The 13,558-nt window shown below is 44.9% G+C and overlaps 2 protein-coding genes across 5 annotated transcripts in view; one reads left to right on the top strand and one right to left on the bottom strand.

The window, feature by feature from the left end:
- The window catches only part of KIAA1328 (KIAA1328 ortholog), a 269,075-nt gene extending 261,489 nt beyond the window's left edge, over window positions 1-7,586 (bottom strand). For 2 of the 4 annotated variants that reach the window (XM_074952290.1, XM_074952289.1), the window contains exons 1-3: window positions 7,289-7,365; window positions 3,613-3,648; window positions 1,300-1,439 (exon numbers count right to left, since the gene is read on the bottom strand). In XM_074952290.1, the coding sequence (XP_074808391.1) occupies window positions 1,300-1,439; window positions 3,613-3,648; window positions 7,289-7,340 (228 nt within the window). In that variant the 5' untranslated portion in view covers window positions 7,341-7,365. Of the gene's footprint in view, window positions 1-1,299; window positions 1,440-2,250; window positions 2,362-3,612; window positions 3,649-7,288; window positions 7,367-7,470 lie in introns of those variants that run through there. The other 2 variants (XM_074952291.1, XM_074952292.1) reach the window with 2 other exon arrangements.
- A 33-nt stretch (window positions 7,587-7,619) lies between these two features.
- TPGS2 (tubulin polyglutamylase complex subunit 2) overlaps window positions 7,620-13,558 on the top strand; it is a 30,130-nt gene continuing 24,191 nt past the window's right edge. The window contains exons 1-2 of the mRNA XM_074952286.1: window positions 7,620-7,791; window positions 12,504-12,583. Of these exons, the coding sequence (XP_074808387.1) occupies window positions 7,719-7,791; window positions 12,504-12,583 (153 nt within the window). The 5' untranslated portion in view covers window positions 7,620-7,718. The remainder of the gene's footprint in view (window positions 7,792-12,503; window positions 12,584-13,558) is intronic.

Here is a 13,558-nt window from a genome sequence, read left to right as displayed (position 1 = left end):
GCGGCTTCCCAGGCCAATGTATGTATGCGTCACCCCTGCTCGCAGTAGCCGGGGCTTGGCAGGGGCTTCAGCTGGGCCGCACACTCCTGCCCCACAGCTGGGCCAGCTCTGAGTGTCCCCCATGGCTGTGCCCGCCGCTGCAGCCACTGGAGTCGGGGCTATGCCCCCTGCCATGGTGGGGGGTTCGGCCTGTCAGTCCCTCCCCCTCAATGAGACTCCACTTCTTCCCCCTACCTAGCCCTGTCCCTGGTTATTTTTAGTAAAGTAACGAACAGGTCACAGGCTCTGTGAATTTTTGTTTATTGCCTGTGACCTGTTCATGACTTTTACTAAAAATAACAGTGAAAAATTTTTAGCCTTAGTTATCATTTGATGTGGAAAAGACTGAGCCAGTAAAGGGATGCAAAGGCGGAGGGGGAATGTGGTTGAAGCAGTGAGCCAGCAAAACAATCTCTGCAATAGCATTTTGAATGGACATAAGTGGGGCAAGGTGGCATTTGTTAAGGACACAGGAGGAGGGGGACGTAGTAGTCAAAACACAAAACAATGAAGGCCTAGATGAGAGTTTAACTGTGAGGTAGTGGGAATGCAGGATCTTAAAGATATTGTGCAGAAAGAAATGACAAGATTTAGACAATGTATGGATGTAGAGAGTAAAGTATAATGGCTAGATCCCAGATCTAAGTGACAGGGAGGATGGTAGTGACTGATAAAGGAGGCATTAAATAAAATATTACTATCAATGTTCCACAGGTGAACACATCTCACCATAGAGTTCTGAATGGCGAAGTCTATTAGACTATGGGATAGTCTCACAAGGGAAGTCCCACTGCTTTGGAACTTGTCTTGCAATATACTGTAGGAACAATCTTCTACTGGCAGGGGAATAATGTAGGTGACCTAGTAGGTCTTTAAACTTTTCTTATTTCCTATTTTAAATTAAAGATACTGTTTGAGAAGTGAAACCAACTGACTAGATTGGATCACTATTTCCTCTCATGTCTTCTGGGTGCTTTATAGCTTATTTCATAGCTAACCAAAGATTTACTGTACATAGAACTGTATGGGAATAACAACACATGTTGAACACAGTCCAACTTGCACTCTATTCATATCATATATTTGCCCTGTCTTTAGACTGCAGGCCCCTCTAGGAAGAGACTTCATTTCTATTGCTGCCTGCTAGCCATCATGCAAGTTTGCAATGGTGTAAAAGTCAGTGATAAGTAATGATTATCTACAACTTTTTCTACTATTTGTCTGAACGCTTCAGAATAAGAAAAGTTCATGCTTGCTGACCTGCTGCCCTGTTGGGTCTCCTGTGCTTTTAAAGGGATCCATGGAAACAGAAGGAGCAGCTCCAGGGACCTTCAGCTTAGCTTCGCTTTTTCGACCCTTTACCACATGTCTTGTTCTTAAATTTCCTTCTGCAGAAATTCCTATAGAAGGAAAACAGACAGACATTGAGAGGAGATACTTAGTTTGCTCTTACAAGCCCCCCACACAAAATATTTAGATGAATACGGAATGAGCCTAAAGAGATGGATAGCACTAGCTGGAGCCTATCACACACACTTCAAAATAAACTCTGCAAATGCTCCCAAAATAACCTATGGACTTAGACACACCTACTAGTTCTGTCCTATAACTGCACAAACCAAAGCATAAACCAAAGGACCTTCTGTAATAACACTGTAAATAAGGACTAATTAGGCATCATAAATAAGGCTAATGTCACCACCGCTCACGTGACATTTTGATGTTTCACATTTTACAGATATTTAGTCTTGGAAGGATTTGATTTTTTAATTGGTAAATGTCAATTTCACCATACACACACACACAAAAAACGAAAAAATATTTCCATTGACAATAATCAAAACATACAGAGAGGTTAAGTAAAAATAAATGCTGCTTGAAAACTCAGAGTTTGATTTAAGGTATTTACTTCCTATATTTTGACATGTGATGTTGACAATTTGTGTTTTAACAATTATAAAACTAACTTTTTGAATCTCAGCATCTGTCATTAACTAGTGTCTGACCCCTCCATAATTACTCACAACTCTGAAAATTTAAAAATCAATAAAAATCTAAAACTGCATAAAAATAAACATTGATATTATCCATCTAAAATTATTTTTAAAAAAATGAATTCTGCCAAGCCAACATATATACTGTTGCTGTATATTTTTGCCCAAGATTAAGGCTGTTTGTTCCTCATGTCAAACTTATGGGTAACCACAATACCTGGCTCTTATCTGGGAGCTTTCCATCAGCACATCTCAAAATGCTTCACAATCTTTAACGTATTTATCCTCACAACACCCTTGAGAGGTAGGGAAGTGCCATTAACCACACCTGAAAGATGGAGAACGAAGGCACAGAGAGGCTAAATGACTTGCCCAGGGCCACAAAGGAAATCTGTAGCAGAACAAGGAACTGAACCCAGGCCTCCAAAGTCCTAGGCTGGCACCCTGATTACTGTGTGAACACTACAGAGATTTTGTAAAACCTCTCACCATTGCTAACATTAGTTCATCTCCACTGCCAATGACAATGTAGTAAGCTCTGACCATTGCAACGAAGACAAGGTCTTCAGAGCCCTAAGAACCAAATTTTTATCACTGTTTAGAGGTACCACGAAGTTTTAATATTTCTCACTTAAATTAGCAAACTTGGTATATTTATTTTTTTTATGGAGATTTCAAAAGTGAATCAGTAATTAAAAAGAGAAAACTTGTTTAGAAGCTTTCCCATCCCCCTCTCACATCCCACTCCTCACCCCCATTTAAAGTGGACACAGTTCCTAAAGTGTCTGATATTTTTTGGTTTGCATTATGAACTTTTTCCACTGTAAATCCAGAAAGTTATCCTAAATCATAAACTTTCCTTTCCACATCACAGACTGTTAGGCCCCCTCACCACCTGGGCTTGAACCATACTAGCTACAATCACATTCAGCCATGTTTTAACTCAGCCGTAGCATAGGCCCTCTACCTTGCATAATTAGGGTTTTATTAAAAAAAAAGTCAACCTAGATCACATGGTTTCTCAATGCAGTTTGCAGCCCAATTCTGTAAACACACACCTACCTCACTCATATTATGTGTTACAGGCATATTTTTTAGGATCAGGCAAGGACACAACCTTGTTATACTTGTTTTAAGGCTCTGTGTTTGAAAACAGTTAATATTATTATAAATTCTGGGACAATTAATACTGTCATCTAAACTAAATGTAGAACAGTTCCATCTTTTACTATAGACTGGATCTATCTGCATTTAATTTATCTTGCCCCAAACCTCGCTAAGACATGTTCAAGCATTTAGAGATGTTCACTTTTTTAACAGGGACACAGTTAAGATTCAGCCTACACCACAGATTAGCCAGAACTGTGCTGTATGACTACATCGGAATGGGTCCCTAAAACAAATAATCTTCCACTGTATACTTTTATAATCAGTGAGCCATAGATCCTCTACTATAATCCTTTATGTCCCAACACAAGCAGGCTCTACGTCTCATGTGCAACTGAAAAATACAAAACTGAAAAATCACGGCAATGTTTCACTGGACAATGTGTCATTTACAACTATTAGGACGTCATACCTGGCACGTACACCATTGGCTGTTCTTCATCAGAAACTGTATGCAATTTCATTAAAGGAAAACAAATCAAAGAGAAAAAGTCCAAGCTGAGATCTACAAAAAGAAATATGAAAATGCACCTTTAAATCTGTGATTTGCAAAAAAGATTGTTGACCCGGTGCCATTTATGGTTCTCCACCATTTAGAAAGCATCTAAGGCATGACAAACTTGACCAGAACAAAACACGAACCCAGACTTCAAAAGAAGACACGTACTAACATATGCACTCTGTATGTACAGTATTCAGAGTAGCAGCCATGTCAGTCTGTATCCGCAAAAAGAAGAGAAGTACTTGTGGCACCTTAGAGACTAACAAATTTATTGGAGCATAAGCTTTCGTGAGCTACAGCTCACTTCATCGGATGCATACCAATGAAGTGAGCTGTAGCTCACAAAAGCTTATGCTCCAATAAATTTGTTAGTCTCTAAGGCGCCACAAGAACTCCTTTTCTTTGTATGTACAGTACTAGCTTTCATCTAAAGATCTCAGAGGTCATCTTTACAAAAGATTCACAGGATCAGCCCCAGTTGCAACTCCGAGTATTAAGGTAATAAAGCAACACAATATTTATTTGAATTAGACTAAGTTAACATTATATAAGGAATCTCTTGGGGACAGACAGGGAAGGCAAATTGCTGAGACTTATGTATATAGTCACACTGACACTGAACCACATACCACAACAGACTACACAGTGCACAAGGTACATGATTAAGACCATTAAGCTAAAAGGAAACAAAGATTTAAAAGGAAGTTGGTCATTTTCAGCTGATCTTTCCTCAAAGGACAGATGAAAGTTAACCGTCTGGGGACTTTTCATGTATTTGTTGAGGCAGATCAAGATTTGGTTTCAGGCAGTTATTTGTGAAGAAAGCTATTTCAGAAATGTTCAAATAACTGGTTGTCACAATCATAAATACAATTTACTATATCTAGCCCTCTAAAAGCACCTGGCACTGGGCAACATATTATTTATATTACAGTAGTGCCTACAGGGCCAAAAACCCCTGCCCTGCATAAATTAGTCTAAAGATAAGAGCACAAAAAACAGAAGAATCCAGAGCAGGGTGTGGCCTTTAGAGTCTCTTCTTTAAAGAGACAGTATGCAGTTTTCTTGTAGCTGTGTCAGTTCCAGGATATTAAAGAGACAAGGTGGGTGAGGTAACAGCTTTCTTTGGACCAATTTCTATTGGTGAGAGACACAAGCTTTTGAGTTTACACAGCACTCGTCTTCAGGTCACGTGTAAGCTCTGTGTAAACTCGAAAACTTGTCTTTCTCACCAACAGAAGTTGGACCAATAAAAGACATTACCACACCCACCTTGTCTCTAAAGAGACAGTGTCAGTAAGCAGAGGTAAAGATGTTTGTTTGCAGCATAAATTATTAACCCTATCTTTGATTGAAAGAATTGCAGGAGTACAACTTGTGTCACTATTTATGATGTTTATTTTTTCGCATTTCTCTGGTCATGGACAATGAAACTCAATTACATCAGTTCCTCAATTGTCTCACTTTCATATTCTTTGGCTGCAATGTTTGGGTCTCAAATACTGCAGGGCAAAGTTTACAAACAATCGTTCTCATTCCCAGACCTGAGGAAGAGCTCTGTGTAACTTGAAAGCTTGTCTCTCTCATCAACAGAAGTTGGCCCAATAAATGATGTTACCTCACCCACCTTGTCTCTCTAATATCCCGGGACCAACACAGCTACAACACCACCGCATAAACTCTGCCTAGATAAGCAGTAACACTGGCAACTTGCTGAGAGCTGTGTAAAACGGAGGCAATTGCATATGCTGAATGCAGTGGCCCGCAGGGGAGACATGAAGTTGCTATCCTTATGTACCATCTTGATCCAAGAAGCCACTGCTGGGATCAAGATACCCACTGGACAACTTTTTCCCCACCATGCACAGCTTAGACTAAAATAACAATGTCATGGCAACAACCAACATTTCTATAAAGCAGCAGTGCTGTGGCACTAGGTATGGTGCATGAGCCAGCAAAACCACCTCCAAAGGCCATTCACGGTATTACAGAGAAGGAGCACCCTTCCAAGCTAAGACACCTCCCAGTCTGTGTGTTCCCTACCAAATGTCCCCAGAACAGTTCAGATGAACTCCCACTGAGATAACGCACAACTGTGTACATATATGCCCACCCCCACTGCCACATTTAGCTGAGATTCTCCCCCAACTCCATCCATACATATGACAGGCTGGGACAGGACACTCTTCCCAGCGCAGGTTGATCCCTATATTTCCTCCCCATGAGATGAAACAACCCCAGGGTCTTTACACACAAACACACACAATATGTGTACACCTCCCCATGTGCGGAGTGTCCTCAGCCTCTATGTCTCCTTTCTTAGGTACTTATATGGCCCCCATCACCATAGTAGCTGAGCCTCTCACAATCTCTAGTGTATTTATCCTCACACACACACACACACCCACCCACCCACCCACTACTGTTATCCCCATTTTACCAAGGATGTTTGTGGCAGAGCAGGGAATCGAACCCAGGTCTCCCACAAGCTAACACCCAAACCACCGGACCATCCTACAGGTTGAGCCGCGAGCCCCCATGTCTCCTACAGGCTCAGCGTCCCCGTCCCCCCTCAACGCCCCTGTCTCCTACAGGCTCAGCGTCCCCGTCCCCCCTCAACGCCCCTGTCTCCTACAGGCTCAGCGTCCCTCCCTCTCCCAACGCCCCTGTCTCCTACAGGCTCAGCGTCCCCCCCTCTCCCAACGCCCCTGTCTCCTACAGGCTCAGCCCCCCCACCCCCAACGCCCCTGTCTCCTACAGGCTCAGCGTCCCCCCCTCTCCCAACGCCCCTGTCTCCTACAGGCTCAGCCCCCCCCCAACGCCCCTGTCTCCTACAGGCTCAGCGTCGTCCCCCCCCCAACGCCCCTGTCTCCTACAGGCTCAGCGTCCCCGTCCCCCCCCACGCCCCTGTCTCCTACAGGCTCAGTGCCCCCCCCTCAACACCCCTGTCTCCTACAGGGTCAGCGTCCCCCCCTCTCCCAACGCCGCTGTCTCCTACAGGCTCAGCGTCCCCCCCCCCAACGCCCCTGTCTCCTACAGGCTCAGCGTCCCCCCCTCTCCCAACGCCGCTGTCTCCTACAGGCTCAGCGTCCCCCCCCCTCCCAACGCCGCTGTCTCCTACAGGCTCAGCGTCCCCCCCCCTCCCAACGCCGCTGTCTCCTACAGGCTCAGCCCCCCCCCCAACGCCCCTGTCTCCTACAGGCTCAGCGTCCCCCCCCTCTCCCAACGCCCCGTCTCCTACAGGCTCAGCGTCCCCCCCCAACGCCCCTGTCTCCTACAGGCTCAGCCCCCCCCCCCCAACGCCCCGTCTCCTACAGGCTCAGCCCCCCCCCCCAACGCCCCTGTCTCCTACAGGCTCAGCCCCCCCCCCCCAACGCCCCTGTCTCCTACAGGCTCAGCCCCCCCCCCAACGCCCCTGTCTCCTACAGGCTCAGCCCCCCCCCCCAACGCCCCTGTCTCCTACAGGCTCAGCGTCCCCCCCTCTCCCAACGCCCCGTCTCCTACAGGCTCAGCCCCGCCCGGCCTCTGCTCTGCCCCCACGGCCCAGCCCCCGCCCGCTGCCGCCTACGCGCTCCGCGAAGGATACTGTCCCTGCTCCAGTAAACGACTCCTCCGGCCCCACCACCCACATCCGCCATCTTGAAACAACCGCCACTCCCAGAGTACCCCCGCCGCCCCCCGGCGCTCGCAGCCCATTGGCTCCCCGACCCCAGCTTGGTCCTGCTACCGCCGAGAGAAGCCAAGGCACGGGCGAGTCTGTGAGCTTACCAGGAAGAGCGGTGCATTCTGGGAGCTGTATTTCTCCCTACGTTCTGGCCCAGGGAAAGCGGTCCTCAGCGAACTCCAAATCCCAGGAGGCACCGCTCCCAACCGCCCGCCGGTCCACTAGGAAGGAAACTACAGCTCCCAGAGTTCCTGGCTGCGCAGCCTCCGCTACAGGGCGCGAGCGGGGACAAAATCAGCTTCATGCTCCTCTCTCTGTCTAGGGGTTGCGCTGGGCAAGGAGCGTGCCGAGGATGGAGGACAAGCCTTACAGCAGCCTCAAGCCCTCTCTGGACAGGCTCACCCTGGGGGTCACCCGAATATTAGGTGAGTGAGGGGCCGGCCGAGGGCCTAGACCGGGCCTGGGTCGCCGCGTTGGCACGGAAACGGCCCAGGTGTGTTGGCATGGAAACGGCCCTGGCGCGTTGCCAGGGAAACAGTGGCCAGGCTGGCATCGGAGTAGCCCTGCCATGGTGGCAACGACCTGGGGGTTGGTGGGGGGACTCACAGGCCCCCTTGTAAGCTCCATGGCAGATCCACACGTGGGCACTGCCCGCCTGCCAGCCACGATACCCGCAGCCTCTTATTATTGGGGTCTGCGGCGAAACCCAGCTGGGGCCCGGCGTGGCCCAGACACAGAGCAGCAGGCGGGCCCTGCCTCCGAGAGCTCACGCTGGCGCTCATGCCTTGTGTTCGAAACCCGAGAGCGGCCGGCACTATCCGCCCTTCGCTCCCAGTGCGAGGCTGTGGCCGGAAAAGCGAATGCCACCCTGGGATGAACAAAGAGGGGGATCTCAAAGTGGGGTTGAGACGTTAGTCTACCGCTGCTGCAGTACTGTGTCCTGTTCTGGTGCCCACCATTCAAGAAGGATGTTGATAAATTGGAGAGGGGTCAGAGAAGAGCCGCGAGGATGATTTGCGGATTGGAAAACCTGCCTTATAGCAAGAGACTCAAAGAGGTCAAGCTGTTTAGCTTAAGTTTCAGAGTAGCCACCGTATTAGTCTGTATCCGCAAAAAGAACAGGAGGACTTGCGGCACCTTAGAGACTAACAAATTTATTAGAGCATAAGCTTTCGTGAGCTACAGCTCACTTCATCGGATGCATAGAATGGAACATATAGTAAGAAGATAGATAGATAAATAAATAGATACAGAGAACATGAAAAGGTGGAAGTAGCCATACCAACTGTAAGAGGCTAATTAATTAAGATGAGCTATTATCAGCAGGAGAAAAAAACTTTTGTAGTGATAATCAAGATGGCCCATTTAGACAGTTGACAAGAAGGTGTGAGGTTACTTAACATGGGGTTAGCTTAACCTTCTCTTTAAGGGGTGACTTGATCACAGTTTATACGAACCTGTGTGGGGAACAAATAATGGGCTCTTTAGTCAAGCAGAGAAAGGTGTAACATGATCCAATGACTGGAAGGTGTAGCTAGACAAATTCAGACTGGAAAGAAAGTGTAACTTTTTAGCTGTAAGGGTCATTAACCACTGGAATCATTTATTGGGGTTCTAATAGACTGTCCATCACTGGAAACAGGGGTTATAATTTGAGAGCAGTGGGGTTTCACACCTCTCACTCGGGGCCTAATGTAGCCTGCAGAAACTATATGCCTGGTGGTGACACTTGGGAAGGAAACACCCTTGATTCATTCTCCAATCCATTTGCAGGGATGGCAGTTAGAAAGAACCGAACAAAACTATCCGTTTTCTTGCTTGTAAAGTAAACACGCTTGATTTGAAAATACAGAAAACTTGGAACCCATGATGTGGTTTTTACAGTCACTTTTCAGCACCGAACAACCCTTTAATACTGACAACACTCTGTGAGGAAAGAACTTCATTATTCAACCCATTTTACTGAGAACTTGTGACTTGACAAAGGCTAGAGGGGGAATCTGTAACAGAGCAAGAATTATAATTTATAATGTGGGAATTCCCAACTCCCAATCTTGTGCTCAGACCATTAGATCAAGTCTCTCTTATAAAGTTTGTAAAGTGGTTTGGGAACCTTTCAGATGAAAGGTCTAAATAAATGGAAAAGATGATTGTGATCCTGATTCAGAATATTTAAGTGGGAGACTTCTCTCCTGGATTTGTTCAGCTTTATCCATATCATTAGCCTAACCTGGTAGGCCTCTTGATTTCTTCCATCTGGATTCCGAGAAGGTGTCCATGGCAGATTTCTTTTTCTTCTCCACGTTTAATGTCCCTCCCATCCATACTTATGCACGTCTGTTAAGTGTGGTTTTCAGTTTACCCACAGGATATTTTTAATATAACATTCAGGTTTTTAAGATACAGTTTCTCTTCCTTTTGATCTTGGATTTGGTACAGACCCCTTTAAAACTTGCAGTTCACTCATCACTTTACATCTTCCAGTGACTGATACAATATTAAATCTTCCACCATCCCAGTTGAGCCTTTGTGCAAGATGAATTAAACTTCCCCGCTGTTTTTTTTGATCATAGAAATAACAATTATTCCATTAAAATGATCTGTGAACTTGTTATAAGACACGCAGAACTTAGAGATGGAAAAAGGCTTGTCAGATCATAGGTTCTACATTATCATTCCTTCAAATGCAGGATAGAGTCCCCATTTAGAGGATGTATAGTTTAGCAAGAATTAACTTCACACACCCCGACTATTTGAAATGAAACTGGGAAGAGGGGCACAAAGTTTTCTGAAGGCAGCGGTCCTGCATTGGCCAGAGGGGATGAACTTCAATGGTTCAAACACCCCAAAAAGAATGTAACCCCACAACAAAAAACACGCTCAGGATTCGGTTGATAATCAGTCTCCTTATCTTTTTTCCATACGGCTAATGTTTATGTCCGAGATGTATCCATGAATATGGAATATACCACTTCAGATTAGAGTTATTTGGATATATGTTGTCCTTGAAAGCATCGGGTAATGTAGCACAAACTCTTCTGACTAGTGACTCTGAACAGAAGTCAAACTTCCTTATACTGACTGCCACTGCCAAACTGATAGAAAAACTCTGGGTGACCCACCTGTTAGAACAAAACGCTCAGTACTGGGGAAAGAAATATGACCAGATCTATTTGGTGCCTTTCTTGTCTAGAGCACTGCATTGTATGTTGTCATAAAGTGATTATAATGTGAGTGACTGCTTTGGGAACCAATATTTATTCCTTTTACACCAGAGCCAGTTTTTAAAGTGACAATTTACCTTTGTGTACTGTGTTTTTATTTCCTGTAGCAGGCAAGCAGTCTTTTTGACCTGATTCAAAGCAATTGAAATCAGTGGCAATTTTTCAGTGATTTCAATCAGCTTTGAATGAAGCCTTTGATTATTAAAATAATAATATGAATAAATGCAAGGGAAAAGGTTCTACAGACTCCCAGCTCCAGTGATGGCACTCTGTAGATATTGTATCTTGCATTTATAAGACCAAAGGAGCCCAGTCGTTTTTTTAAATTATGGACCTTTTTGCTGCAAGTAGACCAGCCTGGAGACCCGTTGGGATTACAGAGAAGACTAAGGGTCTTCTCAGGCAGACCTGTTTGCAAGATCAGATCCTACATTCATAAAAGAATGACTTAACTCGGTGATACTTAGACCTCAGAGGTTCAGGAGCCAAATTAGCGATCAACGTCATCCAAAAGAGCCACAGTAGTGTGAATTCATTGTTTCATTTACTATATATTCATATTAAAACAGTATGATAAGGAAAATATTTAGTTTTTACATATATGTATTATTCTCACAGCAAAATGACCGACCAAGTATTATTATTTTATCAACTACAATTGGTTAATAATACAGTAAAAGCACCGTGTTTGGTTAATAACTTAGACTGGTTAATAATTAAATCACACACTATTTAAGTATCATGTGTTGCAAAGAGCTGGGGGAGACACATTAAAAAGCCACTTGCAGCTCCTGAGCCTCAGTCTAAGTATCACTGACTTAACCCTTAAAAGAATCACTTAATCACTGAAAGGAAAGGAGTACTTGTGGCACCTTAGAGACGAACCAATTTATTTGAGCATAAGCTTTCGTGAGCTACAGCTCACTTCATCGGATGCATACTGTGGAAACTGCAGAAGACATTATATACACAGAGACCATGAAACAATACCTCCTCCCACCCCACTCTCCTGCTGGTAATAGCTTATCTAAAGTGATCACTCTCCTTACAATGTGTATGATGATCAAGTTGGGCCATTTCCAGCACAAATCCAGGTTTTCTCACCCCCCCCCCCACACACACAAACTCACTCTCCTGCTGGTAATAGCCCATCCAAAGTGACCACTCTCTTTACAATGTGTATGATAATCAAGGTGGGCCATTTCCAGCACAAATCCAGGTTTTCTCAACCCCACCCCCACCCCCCCCGCTCCAAAAACCACACACACAAACTCACTCTCCTGCTGGTAATAGCTTATCCAAAGTGACCACTCTCCTTACAATGTGCATGATAATCAAGGTGGGCTCAAATAAATTGGTTAGTCTCTAAGGTTAGTCCACAAGTACTCCTTTTCTTTTTGCGAATACAGACTAACACGGCTATTACTCTGAAACCTGTCATTAATCACTGAAGTGCATCCACCTCTGAAGTGGAACACAGCCGTTTTAACACATCGTGGCAGCGCTGCACACCATCTAAAGTCAAGCAAAAAATACTTTCTCCAACTAAAACTACAGGGCACATTTAGAGAGGCAAGATATAATTACCTGACTTTGAGAGTTTGGCCAGGACACCAGAGCTAAACCTCCGCTTTTATGGAAATTTCCATGGGGTCCTTTGAATCAAGCTCCTGATCCCTTGTCTTTAATATGTCTCAGTCAAAGGATGGTATCTTCAGCAGCACCATGCCCCCTAATGCCAGGGCATTGGTTCAATACTGGCACAAGAGACCACCTACTCCCAATAGTCATTAGAGGTCTCCCCTTTAACTTCACATCAGGCCTGACTCTGTTTAGCTTACAAAACCAGAGGGATTATAGCATTTGGTGTCACGTCTGCAAGATGTGCTCATGCTCTACTTTTTGTTTTATAGAAACTTCTCCAGGAGTCGATGAGGTGACATTTGTGGAAAAGGAGCCAGCTGAACGTCACTCTATTGTTTCCTGGGAGCAGGTGGGTACTTTCATTATAGCACTGGAACAGGTTGGTCTGACTACGCAGCCGGCTAGGCATGTAGGATACTGAACAGAACCCTGCCACATTTCACATACAACTCAGCCTATAGGTAAGAGAGACTTACCGAGGTCTGTGACGCAAATTGGAGCAATGCTGTCTCCTTTTCAGGTAGTACTTTGGCTTCCAGCCATACCACCTGCAATTGCAGTGTTGGTGGGTCTCACCAGAGAAGCAGGCCGCTGATGCATTTAGATGGGAACCCTAGTCTAAGGGACACTTGAGTGCTGCAGAGAGTAGGGATGGTGACTCAATAGGTGGTTGTCATTCTTCTGCATCAGCCCTGAAATCAAACTCCAGCATGGTGGTAGTGGCCTCTGTGTTGCTTGAGGAGTTATCTTTCAGATGAGACGTAAAACCAAGTTCCTTATGGCCACGAAAGAGAGAGACTTGTAGTGCAATCAAGTCATTCAGTGCCCGCACCTACACCCCACTCATCAGTTTCCCTTCTTAACCTCAACTACCTACCTTCTACCTCTCATATCTCCACTCCAACCATAAATATAAAACCACCAACACACCTGGGGTAATTCTGCACCAAAAAAATTTAAATGCCAAAAATATTTTAAAATTCAGCAAAATTCTGCATACTTTGTCAAAATAACAGAATATAAGTATGCCAGTTTCAATTATTTTGGTAATTTATTTCAAAATATCTGTCAACAAGTATGCCTGTAACAATACAGACAAAAAAAAGTTTCAGGAAATATTTTTTTGACAAATAGATTCCTTACTAGGCATATTAAAACAGAATTTTAAGTAATAATTCATTTAATCTACAATTCAGAAACATATTTCCTGCACCCCTCAGAAGCAGTGCAAAGGCTTGGCGGAGTCAGGGGTAACGGTGGAGCTGAGGAAGAGTAATTGCTGGGAAGGAGCCTAGGAGTGAACCTGTAGGGTATGGATGGGAGA

Source organism: Natator depressus, chromosome 5 (assembly GCF_965152275.1).
Source record: "Natator depressus isolate rNatDep1 chromosome 5, rNatDep2.hap1, whole genome shotgun sequence".
Classification (NCBI taxonomy): Eukaryota; Metazoa; Chordata; order Testudines; family Cheloniidae; genus Natator; species Natator depressus.
Note: the sequence above shows the minus strand (reverse complement) of the source record. Positions and strands in the feature narration are given on the sequence as shown.